General features: G+C 47.8%; 1 protein-coding gene across 1 annotated transcript in view; it reads right to left on the minus strand.

Annotated features, from left to right (window-relative positions):
- The window catches only part of LOC135879496 (dedicator of cytokinesis protein 2-like), a 334,214-nt gene that overhangs the window by 150,154 nt on the left and 160,930 nt on the right, over positions 1-23,130 (minus strand). Inside the window, exons 24-25 of the mRNA XM_065405506.1 lie at positions 15,744-15,814; positions 13,458-13,564 (exon numbers count right to left, since the gene is read on the minus strand). Of these exons, the coding sequence (XP_065261578.1) occupies positions 13,458-13,564; positions 15,744-15,814 (178 nt within the window). The remainder of the gene's footprint in view (positions 1-13,457; positions 13,565-15,743; positions 15,815-23,130) is intronic.

Consider the following 23,130-nt stretch of genomic DNA (forward strand, 5'->3'; position numbering starts at 1 on the left):
TATCTGCTGGGAGAGCAATACAGCGGTGCACAGACAATCCAGGAAGTTTTTGGAAAGTGTAGGGGACAATTTCCTGGTGCAAGTGCTGGAGGAACCAACTAGGGGCAGAGCTTTTCTTGACCTGCTGCTCACAAACAGGGAAGAATTAGTAGGGGAAGCAAAAGTGGATGGGAACCTGGGAGGCAGTGACCATGAGATGGTCGAGTTCAGGATCCTGACACAAGGAAGAAAGGAGAGCAGCAGAATACGGACCCTGGACTTCAGAAAAGCAGACTTTGACTCCCTCAGGGAACAGATGGGCAGGATCCCCTGGGAGAATAACATGAAGGGCAAAGGGGTCCAGGAGAGCTGGCTGTATTTTAAAGAATCCTTATTGCGGTTGCAGGAACAAACCATCCCGATGTGTAGAAAGAATACTAAATATGGCAGGCGACCAGCTTGGCTAAACAGTGAAATCCTTGCTGATCTTAAACGCAAAAAAGAAGCTTACAAGAAGTGGAAGATTGGACAAATGACCAGGGAGGAGTATAAAAATATTGCTCAGGCATGCAGGAGTGAAATCAGGAAGGCCAAATCACACTTGGAGTTGCAGCTAGCAAGAGATGTTAAGAGTAACAAGAAGGGTTTCTTCAGGTATGTTAGCAACAAGAAGAAAGTCAAGGAAAGTGTGGGACCCTTACTGAATGAGGGAGGCAACCTAGTGACTGAGGATGTGGAAAAAGCTAATGTACTCAATGATTTTTTTGCCTCTGTCTTCACAAACAAGGTCAGCTCCCAGACTGCTGCACTGGGCAGCACAATATGGGGAGAAGGTGACCAGCCCTCTGTGGAGAAAGAAGTGGTTCGGGACTATTTAGAAAAACTGGACGTGCACAAGTCCATGGGGCCGGATGCGCTGCATCCGAGGGTGCTAAAGGAGTTGGCGGATGAGACTGCAGAGCCATTAGCCATTATTTTTGAAAACTCATGGCGATCGGGGGAGGTCCCGGATGACTGGAAAAAGGCTAATGTAGTGCCCATCTTTAAAAAAGGGAAGGAGGAGGATCCGGGGAACTACAGGCCAGTCAGCCTCACCTCAGACCCTGGAAAAATCATGGAGCAGGTCCTCAAGGAATCAATTATGAAACACTTAGAGGAGAGGAAAGTGATCAGGAACAGTCAGCATGGATTCACCAAGGGGAAGTCGTGCCTGACTAACCTAATTGCCTTCTACGATGAGATAACTGACTCTGTGGATGAGGGGAAAGCAGTGGATGTGTTATTCCTTGACTTTAGCAAAGCTTTTGATACGGTCTCCCACAGTATTCTTGCTGCCAAGTTAAAGAAGTATGGGCTGGATGAATGGACTGTAAGGTGGATAGAAAGCTGGCTAGATCGTCGGGCTCAACGGGTAGTGATCAATGGCTCCATGTCTAGTTGGCAGCCGGTTTCAAGCGGAGTGCCCCAAGGGTCGGTCCTGGGGCCGGTTTTGTTTAATATCTTTATTAATGATCTGGAGGATGGAGTGGACTGCACTCTCAGCAAGTTTGCCGATGACACTAAAGTAGGAGGCGTGGTAGATACACTAGAGGGTAGGGATCGGATACAGAGGGACCTAGACAAATTAGAGGATTGGGCCAAAAGAAACCTGATGAGGTTCAACAAGGACAAGTGCAGAGTCCTGCACTTAGGACGGAAGAATCCCATGCACAGCTACAGACTAGGGACCGAATGGCTAGGTAGCAGTTCTGCAGAAAAGGACCTAGGGGTCACAGTGGACGAGAAGCTGGATATGAGTCAACAGTGTGCTCTTGTTGTCAAGAAGGCTAACGGCATTTTGGGCTGTATAAGTAGGGGCATTGCCAGCAGATCAAGGGACGTGATCGTTCCCCTTTATTCGACATTGGTGAGGCCTCATCTGGAGTACTGTGTCCAGTTTTGGGCCTCACACTACAAGAAGGATGTGGAAAAATTGGAAAGAGTCCAGCGGCGGGCAACAAAAATGATTAGGGGTCTGGAGTGCATGACTTATGAGGAGAGGCTGAGGGAACTGGGATTGTTTAGTCTCCAGAAGAGAAGAATGAGGGGGGATTTGATAGCAGCCTACAACTACCTGAAGGGGGGTTCCAAAGAGGATGGAACTCGGCTGTTCTCAATGGTGGCAGATGACAGAACAAGGAGCAATGGTCTCAAGTTGCAGTGGGGGAGGTCTAGGTTGGATATTAGGAAACACTATTTCACTAGGAGGGTGGTGAAGCACTGGAATGGGTTACCTAGGGAGGTGGTGGAATCTCCTTCCTTAGAGGTTTTTAAGGTCAGGCTTGACAAAGCCCTGGCTGGGATGATTTAGTTGGGAATTGGTCCTGCTTTGAGCAGGGGGTTGGACTAGATGACCTCCTGAGGTCCCTTCCAACCCTGATATTCTATGATTCTATGGAGGCCCACGAGTTGAAGTTGTATCTACGGAGGATAGCTTGTTGGTTGGCTATCCTCAGCTGCAGGCCTCCCATTGAGTAGACCTTTCTGCCGAAAAGGTCCATTTGCTTTGACTTTGGAGTCGGTCCCTGCTGCCCTTGTCTCTCCAGCTCGTTAACTGCAGCCACTACAAGGGACATGACTGCGGGTGTGAGAACAGGCACTTGTTCCCTTTAGAGGGCATGAAGTATTTACGCTCCACACCTTTAGCAGTAGGCGGGATCAGGTTTGCCACAGAGTCTTAATGTTGCTCTGAATTGTTTTTATCAGGGGCAGAGCTACCCTGGATGGCCCCTCTGGTGCCAAGATGTCCAATGGGGCCCTCAGGTTCCACTACTTCCTCCGCCTGCATCCCCATGTTGCGTGTAATCCTCTGCAGTAGGTCCTGGTGAGCTCTGTGGTCTATCGGGGGCGGACCCGAGGTAGATGCACCTGCCACCGCCTTGTCCGGGGACGAGGATGAAGAGGCCAGAGGCGGCACGGGGTCCTCCTGACCCTCTAGCTCTCTGACCTCCTCCTGGTCAGTGCCAGGGGCCTCTGCGCCGACTGTTGTCCTGGTGGCGGAGGCCTGGCTCGGCGGCGGGCATTGTGCCAACGCTGTTGCGGCAGTGGCCTGAATGGCCGGTGGGCCTTGTGTCAACGTCATCTCGGCAGTGGTGGCCTGGACAGCCGATGGGCCTTGTGCCAACATGATCTTGGATCCCTGTGGCGTGGGTCGGTCCTTAGGCAGCGGGAGTGCTCAGGTCTCAGAGGCCACTGACTGGGAGCCCCTGGACAAGGACCCCTGAGCCTGGTGATAAGCCCAGGGGGTCCAAAAGGGCCACTGTGCAGGTGGCTGCGATTGGGGGTGCCAGGGCACCACTCCTGCCTCACTTCGGCGCCTGTCAGATCTGTGCCGGCTGTGACGGGAGTAAAGGGAGTCCCCATCAGAGTTCGATGAGACTGATCTCAACCATGATGACCACGGTGGCACCGATGAGTAGTGTGCCGGGGACCGGTGCCGAGTGTCCGGTGCTGAATTGATGGTGTGGGCGACCAGTGCCACTCTGTTGGTGCCGGGGATTGGTGCCGCTCCACCCTGGGAGTCGGGGAAGGAGACCATCGCCTCACTGGTGTCGGGGAACCCTGCCGGGAACCCAGTGCTGGTGAGCAGTGCCTTGATGAAGGCGATCGGGAGCAGTGCCGTGGGGAGCGGTGCCAAACTGGAGAGGGCAACCGCCGCATCATGGCCAGCTTGCCTGTAGATGGTGCCGGTTGTTGCAGCACTGGAAGCTTGTCTCTGACTGCCAGGGGTTGAGGTGCCGTCATGGTAATCAGATCCCTGGAAGCTTTGAAAGTGACCAGGGTGGAGGGCAGCTCTAACTCCTCTACTTGGCACTGCCTGTCCGGAGAGTCACTGGGCGCCGGACTCGACGGTCTCCTCAGGGGAACCGAAGTTAATGGTGCCGACTCCTGTGCTCTGGGCACTGAGTGCTCCTGTGTAGGACGCACTGTTGTTGCACCTGCCAGCACCGCTGTCTTTGGCACACGGGAACGACCTCTATCAGTCGTCCTGTGCCACTTGTGCGGCACTGGGGATTGGGAGCGGTGCTGGGTTGTCTCCGCAGCCTGCGGTGCTGGGGAGCGCCAGTGCCGAGGGTCTCTTAGACCAGAGTCCTTCCTTGGCACCATGTCACATATGGAGGGTGGGGCGCTCTGCATGGACGCGCTCGGTGCCGGGCCCTGATGGTCTGCGGCAGGTTGGGGGCGAAGAGTGGACTCTATCAAGAGGAGTTTTAGACAGAAATCACGCTCGCTCTTTGTCCTGGGGTGGAAAGCTCTGCAGATTTTGCAGCTCTCCGTTTGGTGCACCTTCCCCAGACACTTCAGGCATGAGTCGTGGAGGTCACCTGTTGGCATAGGCTTGCTGCAGGTTCCACAGGGCTTAAATGCTTGGGACCGAGGCATGCCCTGGAACCCAAGAGAGGGGTCAGGGACTGGGGAAAACCCCACTTCCAAAACTTATCTATCAACTATATACAACTAGAACTAATTACCTGTGAACTGGAAACTACAGCTACAAACTAGAAGATACGCTAAGGGAAGCACTTGCTATTTTGCAAGCGACCACAATTCCAACAGCTGTCGCTGGCAGTAAGAAGGAACTGAGGAGGGGCTGGGTCGGCAGAGACATATATTCAGCCCCATGAAGGCGCCACTCCAGGGGGTTCCACAGCCGACCCGATGGGAGCTGCTAAGGGAAAAAGTTTCCAACGACTGTGCACGCGGCACGTGCACACCTGATTGGAATCTATATGAGCAATCACTTGAAGAAGAATTATACTTAATATGCCCTGATTGAGGGGTCACTGTGAGGAGAACTTGGCCTGCTAAGCGTGGGGTAGTGAGCCACTGCCAAGTGAAAGCTGGATGGGCAGGAATCAGGTCAGGTGCTCTAGATACCACTTGACCTTTCCTCTTCAGTGTCTAAGGACAGAGCTGACTCGACTCACTGCAGAGTCTGTGCCTCTCCTCCGTGATCACTACGCTGCAATCACTGAGTAGGTGGTCTAATGCACAGCAGGCAGCTGCACTTCCAGGGCAATCCCTCCTGCTGAAATCAGTAAGAACTGGGCGAGGTGGCGGAGCCGCAGAACATGGCCTTGCTGCTAAATGCAGCACACGTAGAGATGCAGCAGCAAAGGCCCTCCCCTGCCCAGCAAATCCTAGAGCTGTGGTTACAAAGAGCTGGGCTGTGTGGCTGTGGTGCTGTCGGACTGGACTGGACGAGACAAAGGATACAGCAGAGCAGTGGTAGAGGCAGTGCATGAGAAGCAGCAGCAAGCGGCAGAGGCCTCACTAGCCCACCCCCAGGGCCTGAAAGTGAATGCACCTGGATGAACCCCTTGGACTCTGGGACTCAAACAACCCATGAGTGGGATACAGTGGAAGGAAAGGGGGAGTGGCATATAAAACGGGCATTCATCCATTGGACTTTCAAGGTGGGAAACTGAGGCAAAAGGACTACTGCCCAACAAAGCGCAAGATGGGTGTTTGCGTACTTTTGAGTCATTGTTGCTGTTTTCCCAAATAAATGCTGAGTTCCCTCTCACCTTAACACAATTTTGCTTTTATGTTGTACACAGACTCAGTGCTTGTGAGTGGGGAAGGACTGCCTCTGAGAGGTGCCCTGGAGAGGCCGTTAGTTCTCCCAGATTTCTGGATGAGGGCTCAAGCTGGTTTTGTTTTATAATTTTAAGAGGCACCCCTAGATATTGAACCCCTTGCTGCTGACACCACTTGGGAGAAGGATTGCACTGATGCCGTGCAGTGTGTAATACCACCTCCCTACTTCTATTTGATATGCCTTTCCATGTATGTCCAAGGATCCCATCTGCTCGGTCAACCAACTGAACATGAGCTCCTAGTGCAGTACAGTGGCTATCTACCATGAGTCCGAAAAGCTTTCCTGAGTCACTGTTTTCCAAATACAATCCTCCATCCTCTACATGATGTGGTCACTAGTGGCATCAGATGATGAGAAAGGAGAGTGATCCCGAAGCACTCGTGCTGCTCGGAACATTGCCAAGCAGAGAAGAGGGAAATCACAGACATCTCAGGGCCTTCCAGCAGGGCACATCCCAACCTTACCCTGAGAAGGCCAGGGCCATGCCCAGCCTGTACAGGTCCCCGCTCCACCTCCCTGACCTGAGAAGACACCAGTCTGGCAGCTGAAGATCCTTAACTATTACCCCCAAAGGCCCCTGGAGTGCAGAAGCAATTCAGACTCTCACAAACAGGCACTAAACAGTCATGGGGCTGTTGCTGTGCAGGGGAAATGACCAGGATCACAGCGAGCCCAGGGCATTAAATATTACAAATGAGCACTGAGGAGAGGCTGTGGGGTGGGGAAAGATATGGGCCACAAAACCAGGAGAATTTGAGTCAGACCCCTCTCACCATTAGCTCTGCCAATAGCCCTCAACTCTGAGCCACAGCACCCACTGCTATTCCACTCCTGGACTCCCTTGAGTGTTCACTGTTAAAAGTGTAAAAGTATACTTAGGCAGGGCAAAGAAGAACTTGAAGAGGAACTAGACAAAGATTCAAAAAGTAACAGCAAAATTTTTTTGTAAGTACACCAGAAGCAGGAAGCCTGCCAAACAATCAGTGGGAATGCTGGATGATTGAGGTGCTAAAGGAGCACTCAAGGAAGATAAGGCCATTGCGGAGAACCTACATGAATTTTTTTGCATCGGTCTTTGCTGCAGAGGATGTGAGGGAGATACCCACAGGTGAGCCATTCTTTTTAAGTGACAAATCTCAGGAACTGTCCCAGATTGAGGTGTCATTAGAGAAGGTTTTGGAACAAATTGATGAATTAGTAATAAGTCACCAGGACCAGATGGTATTCACCCAAGAGTTCTGAAAGAACTCAGATGTGAAATTGCAGAACTACTAACTGTGGTATGTAACCTATCATTTAAATCAGTGTTTGTACCAAATGCCTGGAGGACAGCTAATGTGACACCAATTTTTTTAAAAGGCTCCAGAGTTGATCCCGGCAATAACAGGCCGGTAAACCTAACTTTAGTACCAGGCAAATTGGTTGAAACTATAGCAAAGAATGGAATTATCAGACATAAATAAAGATGATATGCTGGGGAGGAGTCAACACAGCTTCTTTAGAATGAAATCATGCTTCACCAGTCTACTAGAATTCTTTGAGGAGGTCAACAAGCATGTGGACAAGGGGGATCCAGTGGATATAGTGTACTTAGACTTTCAGAAAGCCTTGACAAGGTCCCTCACCAAAGACTCTTAAACAAAGTAAGCAACCATGGAAAAACAAGGAAGGTCCTCTCATGGATCAGTGACTGGTTAAAAGACAGGAATCAAAGGGTAGGAATAAATGGTCAGTTTTCAGAATGGAGAGAGGTAAATAGTGGTGTCCCTCAAGGATCTGTACAGGGACCAGTGCTATTCAACATATTCATAAATGATCTGGAAAAAGGGGTAAACAGTGAAGTAGCAAAATTCATAGGCGCCGACTCCGTGGATTCTTCGGGGCTGGAGCACCCCCGGGGAAAAATTGGTGGGTGCTCACCCCGCCACCCCGCCCCAGCTCACCTCCGCCTCTGCTCCACCTCCTCCCCTGAGCGCACTGCATGCCTGCTTTTTCCCCCTAGCTCCCAGCACTTGCGCCGCGAAACAGCCATTTCGCGTGGCAAGCGCTGGGAGGGAGGGGGGAGGAGGGGGAACACGGTGCGCTCGGGGAAGAGGCGGTGCCGGGGCGGGGATTTGGGGAAGGGGTCCAATAGGGACAGGGAGGGGGCGGAGCTGGGGCGGGGACTTTGGGGAAGGGGTTGGAATGCGGGCGGGGCAGGGAAAGGGAAAGGGTGGAGTCGGGGCGGGGCCAGGTGCAGGGGGGCACGAGCACCCACCGGCACCGGGGAAAGTTGGCGCCTATGGCAAAATTTGCAGATGATGATATAAAATTCCTCGATTGTAACTCTTCCCAGTCAGGGGTCTGACCCCTTCCTCTAAGCCCCCTTCCCCAAGTGACAGGGCTGGGAGCTGGGGGAGGGGAGTGGGCTGGGGCCGGGTCCCTCTGCTTCCCGCTGCCACCGGTGAGTGTGGGCCCAACTCCTGTTGCCGGCGCCAGGCCCCGCGCTAATCCTCCACACTGCCCTGAGCCTCCCTGCCCTGCTGCTGCCCCCCACAGCTCCTGCCCCTGCGGCTCTGCAGCCCTTGATTGCAGCCTCCTCCCACCCCGCGGAGGGGCCGGCCCCCCAGCGGAGCGGCCGCTCCCCCTGCAGTGGGGGTGCTGGTGCTCCGGCTGCGTAGGGCATCACCATAGGTAGGGATGGCCCTGCCTAGCGGCAACAATTTGGGCCATATACTGATGTGAACCATGTTTGCAACTTCCTGAGCCACAGTCTGTCATGTTGCACTACACAAGTACATGCTGCCATGCGACCCAGCAGCCTGAGGCATGCACATGCTGTTGTGAGCTGGTAAGCTTTCATGAAGTACTAGGTGTTGAATGGTTTTCAACCTGTTTTGTGGTAGAAAAGCTCTGGCCTTTTTGGAGTCGAGGACTGCTCCAATTAATTCTATTGTCTGTACAGGTTTCAATATTGATTTTTCTTGAGTCACTAAGAGCCCCAGAGCGTTGAATATGGATAGAGCAGTGGATATGTTGGACAGATTCTGATCAGCCAGTTAGCTAGGTATGGGAAGACACGGATGCCTGTTTTTTAAAGATGAGCTGCTACCACCACCAGGCACTTTGTGAATCCCCAAGGAGCAGCTGCCAGGCTGAATGGAAGCCCTGAGAACTTCAACCATTCACCACAAACCTGAGAAACTTCCAATGGTTGGGTCATAGTGCTATATGGAAGGAAGCGTCACTCAAGCCGAGGGCCGCATACCAGTCTCCTTGTTCCAGGGAAGGGATAACTGAGGCTAGGGTAACCATGCAAAATTTTATTTTCTTCAGGAATTTGTTCAACTCTGTTAGATCTTATATGGGCCTGAGACCTCCTTTTGTCTTGGGGATCGGGAAGTAACAGGAATAGAAGCCTTTTCCCCCAAGGTCCAATGGTACTTCCTCTATGGCCCCTTTCTAAAGAAGAGACTGGACCTCCCGCTGAAGGGTCATCTCGTGAGAATGGTCCCTGAAGAGGGACGGGGAGAAGGGGGGAGAAGTAAATTGGATGGCATACCCCTGTTCCACTGTGCTTAAGACCCACTGGTCTAATGTTCTATGGATCCAGGCACTTAGCAAGCAGGACAAACAACTGGTAAATAAAAAAGGAGGACCCGATGGAAGTGAGGAGACTGGTATATTCTCCTCAACAACCCCAACAAAATGCCCACTTGGAAGAGGCGTCTTGATGGGATGAGCTCATTGATGCTGAAGCGGAAGGAAGTGGAGGGTGCCTTCTACAGCTCCTTCCCTTTTTCCTTGACTGGAAAGGCTATTGTTGACAAAAATGTTTTCTTTTAGTAGTTGGAGTGTAGATTCCAAGGGACTTCAGAGAAGGGCCTACAAGTGAAAGGTCCTGTATGGTCTGTTGGATTTCTGCAGGTAGTCCAGAGGACTGAAACCACAGGAAGAAGAGAGCCTGAGACATAAGCCCTTGTATCAGAGGCCTGAACTAAAGTAGTGGTCAAAACTTTGCTGCCATAAAGCAAAGTTAACTTGTGAGCAAGAGACAGGCCCTGCTCACAGAATCTGGCAAGAACAGGACTGATATTGCAGAAAAACACATTCCTAAGTAGTGCTAGGTATCAGAAATATGCATGCAAACGCATTCCAGAAGGATGGGACCAGAACACCCCAATACCAGCACATTCCCCAAAGATAACAGGAACACACTGACCCATCCTAAAGATAAGGTCAGGATGACAGCATGATGGATACAGATGTTTTGATCGAACCAACAAGTACAAGGCAATGAGTGGCACCCTAATACATCAGAGGCAGTACGTAACTTGTCTGTATCGGAGTATAAAAAGATATCTCAGAGTGAGTGTCTTTGGCCAGCCGAGGGGGGAATGAAAAGTCCCACCATTCACTGAGCTGCATCCATTGTTTTAATATCCTCATAGAGTCTGCCAAGTGCTATTACCATGCTTTGTCAACAATAAACATGGCGTGGCACCTTCGTACCTTAACGGATCCTGTGGTCATTGGGCAGTTATCTCGCGCCGTTGTGGTGAACAGGCATGCAAGGACATAGATTCATAGATTCATAGATTCTAGGACTGGAAGGGACCTCGAGAGGTCATCGAGTCCAGTTCCTTGCCCTCATGGCAGGACCAAATACTGTCTAGACCATCCCTGATAGACATTTATCTAACCTACTCTTAAATATCTACAGAGATGGAGATTCCACAACCTCCCTAGGCAATTTATTCCAGTGTTTAACCACCCTGACAGTTAGGAACTTTTTCCTAATGTCCAACCTAAACCTCCCTTGCTGCAGTTTAAGCCCATTGCTTCTTGTTCTATCCTTAGAGGCTAAGATGAACAAGTTTTCTCCCTCCTCCTTATGACACCCTTTTAGATACCTGAAAACTCCTATCATGTCCCCTCTCAGTCTTCTCTTTTCCAAACTAAACAAACCCAATTCTTTCAGCCTTCCTTCATATGTCATGTTCTCAAGACCTTTAATCATTCTTGTTGCTCTTCTCTGGACCCTCTCCAATTTCTCCACATCTTTCTTGAAATGCGGTGACCAGAACTGGACACAATACTCCAGCTGAGGCCTAACCAGCGCAGAGTAGAGCGGAAGAATGACTTCTCATGTCTTGCTCACAACACACCTGTTAATACATCCCAGAATCATGTTTGCTTTTTTTGCAACAGCATCACACTGTTGACTCATATTTAGCTTGTGGTCCACTATAACCCCTAGATCCCTTTCTGCCGTACTCCTTCCTAGACAGTCTCTTCCCATTCTGTATGTGTGAAACTGATTTTTCCTTCCTAAGTGGAGCACTTTGCATTTGTCTTTGTTAAACTTCATCCTGTTTACCTCAGACCATTTCTCCAATTTGTCCAGATCATTTTGAATTATGACCCTGTCCTCCAAAGCAGTTGCAATCCCTCCCAGTTTGGTATCATCTGCAAACTTAATAAGCGTACTTTCTATGCCAATATCTAAGTCGTTAATGAAGATATTGAACAGAGCTGGTCCCAAAACAGACCCCTGCGGAACCCCACTCGTTATGCCTTTCCAGCAGGATTGGGAACCATTAATAACAACTCTCTGAGTACGGTTATCCAGACAGTTATGCACCCACCTTATAGTAGCCCCATCTAAATTGTATTTGCCTAGTTTATCGATAAGAATATCATGTGAGACTGTATCAAATGCCTTACTAAAGTCTAGGTGTACCACATCCACAGCTTCTCCATTATTCACAAGACTCATTATCCTATCAAAAAAAGCTATCAGATTGGTTTGACACGATTTGTTCTTTACAAATCCATGCTGGCTATTCCCTATCACCTTACCACCTTCCAAGTGTTTGCAGATGATTTCCTTAATTACTTGCTCCATTATCTTCCCTGGCACAGAAGTTAAACTAACTGGTCTGTAGTTTCCTGGGTTGTTTTTATTTCCCTTTTTATAGATGGGCACTATATTTGCCCTTTTCCAGTCTTCTGGAATCTCTCCCGTCTCCCATGATTTTCCAAAGATAATAGCTAGAGGCTCAGATACCTCCTCTATTAGCTCCTTGAGTATTCTAGGATGCATTTCATCAGGCCCTGGTGACTTGCAGGCATCTAACTTTTCTAAGTGATTTTTAACTTGTTCTTTTTTTATTTTATCTGCTAAACCTACCCCCTTCCCATTAGCATTCACTATGTTAGGCATTCCTTCAGACGTCTCGGTGAAGACCGAAACAAAGAAGTCATTAAGCATCTCTGCCATTTCCAAGTTTCCTGTTACTGTTTCTCCCTCTTCTCTGAGCAGTGGGCCTACCCTTTCTTTGGTCTTCCTCTTGCTTCTAATGTATTGATAAAATGGGCGTGTCCTGAGGAATGTTCTGTGTGATGGCCCCTTACTGGACAGAATCCACCTCCAGGTCTCCTGCCAACTGTTCAAAGCCCTCCACGGGACTGGCTCCAGCTCCCAGAGTTTGCCTCTTCTTCCACAACCATGACCTCCAACAGCACCCATGTTCCACCGCAATAACAAACAGTCTGCTAGTGGGGGCGGAGTGGGAGACAGAACTTCCACAGAAGCCAGCCCCAGATGATGGAATTTACATTTGCAAGTGGTAAGAACGAGCACCTTGAGTTTGTCACCCAAAGTGCAGGAGTGCCTGCATCTATAGGCACTGCCCACCTCATCATGCTAGAACGACCGGAACCCCTGGCACACGTGCCTGTGCTCTCACGCCTGGTTCCTTACTAGGGAGGGTTCAGTGCAGAGTCTGTACTGGGGTGCGTGACAAAGTGGGAATTTTCTGTAATACTTTTATGAATCCTATGTGTGCCTCAGTTTCCCTCTGTACCTTAGACTCATAGAATATTAGGGTTGGAAGAGACCTCGGGAGGTCATCCAGTCCAACCCCCTGCTCAAAGCAGGACCAATCCCCAACTAAATCATCCCAGCCAGGGCTTTGTCAAGCCGGGCCTTTAAAACCACTAAGGATGGAGATTCCACCACATCCCTAGGTAACCCATTCCAGTGCTTCACCACCATCCTAATGAAATAGTTTTTCCTAATATCCAATCTCGACCTCCCCCTCTACCTTGCATTGGTACCGGGAGTTAAAACAGTTCACACTGCACCTGGAACAGTGCAGGAGACATGATGGCACCTAACTGTCTGGGTAGAATGACGGGGTTGTTAAAGAACTGGTTGAAACTGATCCAGCGCAACAGGGACTCCAGCGAGACAATGAGACCACCCACAACAACTGAACAATTGACATCTGGCAGCAGGATACCTCAGAAGGTGTATCATGTGAACTAAGCTAAGCACAAAGGGGAGACGGTGTCAAGGTGGCTGGAATAACGACTGCCCTTTGGAGGGCCTCAGCTACTTTTACTCGGAATTAAGGACAAAGAGAGGGAGATCGGGCATGAAATGGGGTCCATAGCAGCTTGGCTATGGAAACACACAAACCCTCCTTTCTGTGTTCTGACCTAAGGACTTTCAGACTCCATAGCCAGGTGACTAATACGTTGTTACCTTGTTTTGGAAAGGCTGCCTGGTGACACTGGAAAGACTCAGAGCATTGCGCCCTGAAGGGGCACGGGACAAGCCTCCCACAGGAGTCTGGCTTGGCTGGATTTGCTGCCGGGAGCCATGGAGAGAGAGGGATTGCAGGTGCCCAAAGGCCCAGTCTTGGAGACCACGGGCCTGCCCTGTGAATTGTGTGGGTTCTCGAGGCCTGGCACACTAACAGGGTCATTGCCAAGGGACTGTTTACATGCTGTGCATAGATCAGGACCTGTGGATCTGTGATGGGGGCTCCCCTTGATGTCCCCCACTTACCATAGGACTGGAAGATCTTGCTGTTGACTATGTCCGTCAGGGACTGCAGCTTCTGCTTGAGCAGGCGCAGAGGGGGCAGGTTCCCAATGAAATCCCGCAGCAAGCACCTAAAGCCCAGACGCAAAGGGACTCGGTTAGGTGATAATATGTAAAATCTCCAGAATAGGGGTGGGATAGGGAAAATCCCAGGGATCTTCAAGCTACAAGTGTTTCTTTCTCCCTGCTGGGTGTATACTCCAGCCCAACTCACTCAGTCACTTTCCTGCTCTGGCTACTTGCTGCACCAGCAGCTGTCTCTGACATGCATCTGACGAAGTGGGCATTCACCCACGAAAGCTTATGCTCCAATACATCTGTGAGTCTTAAAGGTGCCACAGGACCCTCTGTTGCTTTTTACAGATCCAGACTAACAAGGCTACCTCTCTGATACTCTGTTTTGAGGAAGAATTCAAAATGGATGGCAGGTCATTTATTGACTGCACCTCTTCCCACAGGTGGGATTGGGCAAATTAGGGGGTAGGGATGCTAGGAGTGTATAGATCTGAGCCTGATGGCTGACAGGCAGGTTGGATCAGGGAAGCAATGGGGTATGTAGGCTTTGGGAGGATGGTAGACATTTTGTGCATGTTGGTCACACCTCTAGGGATAAGGTTGCAAGTCAGTTTCCCATATAAAAGCCCCCCTTCAATGTTTGTATGCTTGTACGTTTCTGAACTGGTCACTCCTCCCATCTCTTATGAGGGGCAGTTTTTTGAGACAGGCAATGCCAATACTTCCTTTGTGCCTTAAACTGAACCTAGTCCATTATAAAAGAAAACTGACAGACTGAAGAAATGAAAGAAAGATGTTCTCTGTTGTGGCTTTTCTTGTTAAATGTGGAGCTTAAATTATGTCTTTGGCTGTTATTAAATGTTGTACCAAAAAATGCCACCCGCTGAAGAGAATGTTACTGTAGACCAGGGGTCGGCAACCGTTCAGAAGTGCTGGGCCGAGTCTTCGTTTAGTCACTCTGATTGAAGGTTTCGCGGGCCAGTCATACATTTTAATGTTTTTAGAAAGTCTCTTTCTATAAGTCTATAATATATAACTAAACTATTGTTGTATGTAAAGTAAACAAGATTTTTAAAACGTTTAAGAAGCTTCATTTAAAATTAAATTAAAATGCAGAGCCCCCAGGACCGGTGGCCAGGACCCGGGCAGTGTGAGTGCCACTGAAAATCAGCTCGTGTGCTGCCTTTGGCACGCGTGCCATAGGTTGCCTACCCCGCTGTAGAACATCCCGGACTGCCACCCGTGGAAGAGAACGTTACTGTAGACTCTAGAAGTACTTCCTGAATTTCTGGAAATTTTAACTATTTAGCTTTAAATCACAGTTAAACTCTGAAAAATGAAATGTGTAAAAATGGTGGCAGCTTGTTCAACAGCTCTGTTCCTGGTAAGTATTCAGAGTCTGATCTGTTGACTTCAGTGATGGACATCAGTTGCTGCTGCTTTTCACTGCTATTAATCCTGCAGAGCCAACACAGATAAGAAGAGAGGGAGCTGTTCCTCCTTGGCTGTATATCAAGTTCCAGTCAGTGACAGCTGCCCAAGACCACTGAAGATCCCTGGGCTGCATAGGTATTTCTGATGGCAGCATCTGGCCTGTGGAACTTTTTAACTGATGATGATATGCAAGACAGATAAACCCCAGGGAAAGTTTGAGGAGCAGGTACTGAGAAAACAGGTTTATGTGCCACTTGAGCACATTTAAAATTTACAGAGTCTCTCTTTTTTAATCAATCAATCTCACTTGGATTCAGCAGCCACCTTTTTGAAATAGCCCCCACTCCTCCTACCACAACTCCTGCCTGTTGCACTCCCCATCTGGATGCAGCATTTCCATTCCCCACCCAGCAAACAGTGCGATAGCCACTCACTGGGAGGCCCTTTCCTGGGAGAATCACCTGTCTTCACTGTCACCTTATTTCCTTTGCCCCAGTTCAGAATTATTTATGTTGTTTCAATTACATCAGGCCTTTGTCCTCCACACTTGACCCTGTGCCCGCTCTCATTGATCTTGCAGTGTAAATTTACTGACATCACCTTTAAATATACATCAGTAGAATGTGATGTCATAAATGCAGGATGAGGACATCACTGCAGGACTATTGGAAGGTGAGCCTGGGTGGCAGGGGGAGGAAACAGACATACAGGACGCCCTTTACAAATACACATGCCACTCCACGGAGAGAGTGTGACCGAGCTTGGTGCATTCGCTGAAAGAAGGAGAAAAGTATCCCTTACCCCAGCATAGAGGAGTCGAAGATCCCAAACACGTCTTCCAGGATCGAAGGAAGGTACTTCAGAGCGGCTCCCTGGAAGCAGAAATCAGCAAAAAGAGCTAACTACTGGGCAATGTTTTATTATCAAACTTTAGAAGGACACAGTTACTAGAAATCTTACTGCTCCGAGTGAAATTCATATTGTGCAAAGAGCCAGCACCAAGCCTCTGCACTATTTAGACCAGAGGGACTATCAATGAGTTATCTTAAGTGCCTATACACAAATGACCTAGGGAGGTGGTGGAGTCTCCTTCCTTGGAGGTTTTTAAGGCCCGGCTTGACAAAGCCCTGGCTGGGATGATTTAGTTGGGAATTGGTCCTGCTTTGAGCAGGGGGTTGGACTAGATGACCTCCTGAGGTCCCTTCCAACCCTGATATTCTATGATTCTATGACCCTATTTAAAGGCCCCTTGAATTTCATCCTGACTCCAAACATAAGACTGAGGCTGATGCACCAATTCAGTATACTTCATGTAAACAAACCCATGACATTACTACCTTAAACAGTAGCTCCATGAGCTCTCCTTCCCCAAATGGAGAAATTTTGCTGAGACCATTTACTCTTACTAGATCAACACTAATCAGAATCAGAAAAAGCTGACTGTGATAATTCAAACATATCATTGTAGACAGGAATAACTGTTTCAGGCCTTTACTTTAAAACAACAGAGGAAGAAATTTCATGAAGAAAATTGGATTCTCCCTTATATTTATACAGGCACAGTCCATCCCACAGTGAGACCCCAGGCTTTGGGGCTCCCACAATAATATGACTTGCTGCCATCATATTCCCAAATGGAACCAAGTTGTCACATATTCCATAAAGGAGGGGCTGGGACGTCTCGTTAGGGTCTGGGTGAATGTCCTTTTCAGATGTCCCTCAGCAAACCTACAAAGCAACCAGAAAGTCACATTCCATTTGTGTCTCTGCCCATTCCCTTACAAGGAAAACGTTTGTTAGAGGTGCAGGTGGATCCTCCACTAGCATCATTTTTAGATCCACTTTGCAGTCTACGAGTCACTTCAGATTTTTCCCCCCCAATGGTTCCCTAGCTCATCCCATGAGTGTCCTTCAGGTCTGAGCTGCAGCCAGGGCTCTGGTGTTTCCTCCGGTGGTTCAGCCTCCATATAGTCTTCTACGTTCTGCACAACTGCTGCCAGCATACACAGCCATTGCTGGTGCACACACATCTGAAGCCTCCCAAGTCTACTAGTAAATCCACCAGTTCTCACACTGTCCAAGATTCTGATTTCAACCATTGACCAGTAAGTCAACTGCTATCACAAGGAAAAGCACTCTCCTAAAACCACTAGTCCCACGTCTTGGAGATCTCCAGCTGGTGCCAGTGTCCTCATTCAGGGCCAAATACACAAGCTTTTACTCAGTGAGCAGCAGCAGCCGCCACCCTCCCGTCAAAGGTGACCTGGTGGGCCTGAGGGTTCCTTCCAATTGAGCCCTAGGAACTGGGTAAAGGTGGGTGCCCTAGAGTGTGCAAATGACAGAATTTTGTGCGGGTACCAGTGTGGGTGGTAAATATAGTCGCACATGATGGAATTTAGAGGTTTTTTAGTTTGCTCTAGAAAACCATATGAAATCACACACACACTGCATCAAAAGAACACTGAGGTTGCAAAGCCAAGCACTGAGAAGTTCAGATTGGTTGATTTCTCAGACTGCAGTGGTTGATACGGGCTGGGTCTCCTATAGCGTCAGGAAGATTATTACCAATGTTAATCGAATGAAAGACCCAAGGAGCACAACTGCAATTTATCACAAGCCGCTTTGCTAACAAATCCACAAACAATCCCCCAAATACTGCAACGTCACAGCATATAGAGAGAGAGTACCAAGTATTTAGCCCTGTGACTGGCATCTCTCACATCTCCTGGTGTGGAACCCCAGAATGTCAGTCATTATCTTCCTCAGTGGTTATCAGGATACAGCTTTCATAATGCCCCACTGGGGTTCATACATACGTATGAAGGTTTCAACCCCTTTTCTTTATCTATACTTCCACACACCCCTAAATTTGGGATGCCCCATTTTTCATAGGCTAGCTTGTTAGTTCCCCTTGTACTTGTTAACATTTATGTCACTCAATCACCAAAACTTATTGTTAGCACACTGCTGACACCCTAGCTCTGCAAAAATCCCCAAAATACTCTCACTAGTATATTGCAATCTATATTTCCTAAATACCAGCAATTTAACAACGCTGACTTCATGCACCATTCTACCTTATGACATCTTCTAATATACGGACATTGCTGTCTTGTGACAACTTGTGACCTAGGGTCACTTACTGGTTAGTTCTTTATGCCAAGTCTATCTTTAGGCTTGAGGCCTTGTTTGGCTACGTTATGAAGGCCCTATCTTACAACATTAATACTTGTTTCTGGGGCTGTCGATTAATCGCAGTTAACTCACGCGATTAACTAAAAAAATTAATCATGATTGAAAATTAAAAATGAATCACGATTAATCACACTGTTAAACAATAGAACACCAATTGAAATTTATTAAATATTTTTGGATGTTTTTCTACATTTTCATATATATTGATTTCTATTACAACACAGAATACAAAGTGTACAGAGCTCACTTGATATTATTATTTTTGATTACAAATATTTACACTTTAAAAATGATAAACAAAAGAAATAGTATTTTTCAATTAACCTCATACAAGTACTGTGGTGCAATCTCTTTACCGTGAAAGTGTAATTTACAAATGTAGATACTTTTTGTAATATAACTGCACTCAAAAACAAAACAATGTATAACTTTAGAGCCTACAAGTCCACTAAGTCCTAGTTCTTGTTCAGCCAATCGCTAAGACAAACAAGTTTGTTTACATTTACGGGAGATAATGCTGCCTGCTTCTTATTTACAATGTCACCTGAAAGTGAGAACAGGCATTCGCATGGCACTTTTGTAGTCAGCATTGCAAGGTATTTATGTGCCAGATATGCTAAACATTCATATGCCCCTTAATGGTTCGGCCACCATTCCAGAGGACATGCTTCCATGCTGATGATGCTCGTTAAAAAATAATGCGTTCATTACATTTGTGACTGAACTCCTTGGGGGAGAATTGTATGTCCCCTGCTCTGTTTTACCCACATTCTGACATATATTTCATGTTATAGCAGTCTCGGATGATGACCCAGCACATGTTCATTTTAAGAACACTTTCACAGCAGATTTGACAAAACGCAAAGAAGCTACCAATGTGAGATTTCTAAAAATAGCTACAGCATTCGACCTAAGGTTTAAGAATCTGATGTGCCGTCCAAAATCTGAGAGGGACGAGGTGTGGAGCATGCTTTCAGAAGTCTCAAAAGAGCAACACTCCAATGGGGAAACTACAGAACTCGAACCACCAAAAAAGAAAATCAACCTTCTGGTGGCATCTGACTCAGATGATGAAAATGAACATGCGTTGGTCCACACTGCTCTGGATTGTTATCGAGCAGAACCCGTCATCACCATGGACACACGTCCTCTGGAATGGTGGTTCAAGCATGAAGGGACATATGAATCTTTAGCGGATCTGGCGTGTAAATATCTTGCGACGCCGGCTACAACAGTGCCATGCGAACGCCTGTTCTCACTTTCAGGTGACATTGTAAACAAGAACCAGGCAGCATTATCTCCTTCAAATTGTAACCAAACTTATTTGTCTGAGCGATTGGCTGAAGTAGGACTGAGTGGACTTGTAGAATTTACATTGTTTTATTTTTAAATGCAGTTATTTTTTGTACATAATTCTACATTTATAAGTTCAACTTTCATGATAAAGAGATTGCACTACAGTACTTGTATTAAGTGAACTGAAAAATACTATTTTTTTTGTTTTTTAGAGTGCAAATATTTGTAATTAAAAATAAATATAAGGTGAGCATTATACACTTTGTATTCTGTGTTGTAATTGAAATCAATACATTTGAAAATGTAGAAAACATCCAAAAATATTTAAATAAATGGTCTTGGTAGTCCATCGAATCCGATGATGACAAATCTGTGCAGATCATCAGTTGTTGGTCTCATGGTGTGCCCTCTGGTGACTGTACAAGCCAATTCTAGAGGTGCACATTTTGCTGCAGATGGTGCATGGGAAGTTCGCGGTCAGTGGATTGTGCGCTGCTGATGCTCTGTGACGTCGTTCGCGTGCCTCTTGTAGCCGCCGGCAGCGGTCTTCTTCAAAGGCGATGCAGGTATTTCTGACTGTTGCACGCCACTGTGTTCTGTCGCTGGCGGCGTCCTCAAGGTCCCTAGGTTTGATATTGCTGTACTGCAGATTGGCTTTGATGGTGTCCTTGTAACGTTTCCGTGGACGACCTATATGCTGGATGCCCTGGGAGAGCTCACCATACAGAAGCTGGCGGGGGATTCTGTTGACATCCATGCGGCTGACATGACCGGTCCAACGTAGCTGTGACTTCATGATCATCATTTCGATGCTTGTCATCTGGGCTCTCTCGAGGACCTCGAGATTGGGCACTTTGTCTTGCCAGCGGATCTTCATGATGTTACGGAAGCAGTGCATGTGAAATGCTTCGAGCTGCTTGATGTGACAACTATATAGTGTCCATGTTTCGCACCCGTACAAAAGAGATGAAAGAACAACAGCTCTGTACACAAACAGTTTTGTTGACATCTGGATGTTGTGGTGATTTAAAACTTTGACACGCAGACAGCCAAGTGCCTGGCTTGCTTTGGATATTCGTGCATTGATCTCATTATCCAGTGATCCATCACTGGATATGACACTACCCAGATATTTAAAGTTCTCCACTACTTTCAGCTGAGTGCCGTCGATGGAGATACTCGGGACAGAAGCATTTGATCCAGGTGCAGGTTGATGGAGAACTTCTGTCTTTCCGAGGCTGATAGTTAGTCCGAAAAGTTGCGAGGCCTCAGCAAACTTGTTGACAATGTGCTGAAGATCATTTTCAGTGTGAGCCATGAGGGCACAGTCGTCAGCAAAGAGTGCCTCAAGAAGGAGTTTCTGCACTTAGTCTTTGCATTCAGGCGACGGAGGTCAAAAAGTGAACCATCGTGCCGGTATTTCAAATATATACCTCGGTCCAGATCTTTCATTGCATGGTTAAGGACACATGCAAAGAACAGGTTAAATAGGACAGGAGCGAGAACACATCCTTGTTTCACGCCACTGGTGATGTTAAAGGGGGCTGATGTGGCTCCATCAGACAATACTTCGCCTGTCATGCTGTCATGAAAAAGGCGTATAATCTGGACAAATTTTCTTGGGCAGCCAAGTCGTGTTAGAATGGTCCAAAGGGCTTCCCTGTTGACGGTATCAAATGCCTTTGTCAGATTTATGAAGACAGCATACAGGTGCATGTTCTGTTCAATGCACTTCTCTTGTATTTGTCTGACAGCAAACACCATGTCGACTGTGCTCCGGCTAGGTCGAAAACCACATTGACTTTCAGATAGATTTGCCTCGGAAATACTGGCTAGTAGGCGGTTCAAGATGATGCGGGCGCTGATCTTCCCTCCAACAGAGAGGAGGGATATGCCTCTATAGTTTCCACATTCTGCTTTGCTGCCTTTGTTCTTGAAAAGAGAGACAATAGTAGCATCGCAAAGGTCCTGTGGTATGTTTTCATCCTCCCAGATGTTGATGATCACGCTGTGGAACGCTGCTAGTGCTACTGGACCTGCTGCTTTATATCTCTCTGCTGGTATCCCATCTTTTCCAGGAGCTTTCCCTGAACTCATCTGGCTAACAGCTTTCTTAATCTCATCTATAGTGGGCGGAAAGTCAAGATCTGTCAGAGCAGGTTGTTGTGGAATTTCATTAAGGACATTATTATTCACGGTTGATGGTCTATTGAGAAGGTTGCTAAAGTGTTCTCGCCATCTTTCGTTGATGCCTTCTTTATCTTTAATCAGCATTGTGTTGTCTAATGAGAGCAATGGGGTGGTCCTTGGTTTAAAGGGTCCATAGACAGTCTTAATAGCACTAAAGAACATCTTTAAGTTGTGGGTCTCAGCATAGTGCTCAATTTCTTTGGCTTTGCTCTCCCACCAGTTGTCTTGTATCTGACGGAGGTCTTTCTGTGTTTTGCTCTGAAAGTACTTGAAATGGTCCCGTTTAGAGACTGAGCAGGGGTCATTCTGCCATTCGATAAAGGCTTTTCTCTTTACTTCCAATGCTGAGCGTATTCCTTCTTGGTTCTCATCAAACCAATCCTGATGTGTTCTTTTCTTTGGTCCAAGAGATGTTATTGCTGTGTCAGTCACTATCTGCTTGAACTGGTCCCACTTTTCGGTTACAGTACCGATCAGTTGTCTGCGATTAATCACGATTAATTTTTTAATCACTTGACAGCCCTACTTATTTCACCTCTATATCCTAAATATATCTCATATCTTTTATCCTTGGATACACATAGGACCCCATCTCATTCAGTGTATACAATGGACCATTCTCTGGGGATGAATCAGGGCTGTGTAATCATAGAATCATAGACTATCAGGGTTGCAAGAGACCTCAGGAGGTATCTAGTCCAACCCTCTGCTCAAAGCAGGACCAACCCCAACTAAATCATCCCAGCCAGGGCTTTGTCAAGCCGGGCCTTCAAAACCTCTAAGGATGGAGATTCCACCACCTCCCTAGGTTACCCATTCCAGTGCTTCACCACCCTCCTAGTGAAAAAGTGTTTCCTAATATCCAACCTAGACCTCCCCCACTGCAACTTGAGACCATTGCTCCTTGTTCTGTCATCTGCCACCACTGAGAACAGCCGAGCTCCATCCTCTTTGGAACCCCCCTTCAGGTAGTTGAAGGCTGCTATCAAATCCCCCCTCACTCTTCTCTTCTGCAGACTAAATAAGCCCAGTTCCTTCAGCCTCTCCTCATAAGCCATGTGCCACAGGCCCCTAATCATTTTCGTTGCCCTCCACTGGACTCTCTCCAATTTGTCCACATCCTTTCTGTAGTGTAGGGTGACCAGATAGCAAGGGTAAAAAATCAGGACGGGGTTGGGGGGTAATGGGAGCCTATATAAGAAAAAGCCCCCAAAATCGGGACTGTCCCTATAAAATCGGGACATCTGGTCACCCTACTGTAGTGGGGGGGCCCAAAACTGGACGCAATACTCCAAATGAGGCCTCACCAGTGCCGAATAGAGGGGAATAATCACTTCCCTCGATCTGCTGGCAGTGCTCCTACTAATACAGCCCAATATGCCATTGGCCTTCTTGGAACGAGGGCACATTGCTGATTCATATCCAGCTTCTCATCCATTGTAATCCCCAGGTCCTTTTCTGCAGAACTGCTGCTTAGCCAGGCGGTCCCCAGCCTGTAGCGGTGCAT

Source organism: Emys orbicularis, chromosome 5, assembly GCF_028017835.1.
Source record: "Emys orbicularis isolate rEmyOrb1 chromosome 5, rEmyOrb1.hap1, whole genome shotgun sequence".
NCBI lineage: Eukaryota > Metazoa > Chordata > Testudines > Emydidae > Emys > Emys orbicularis.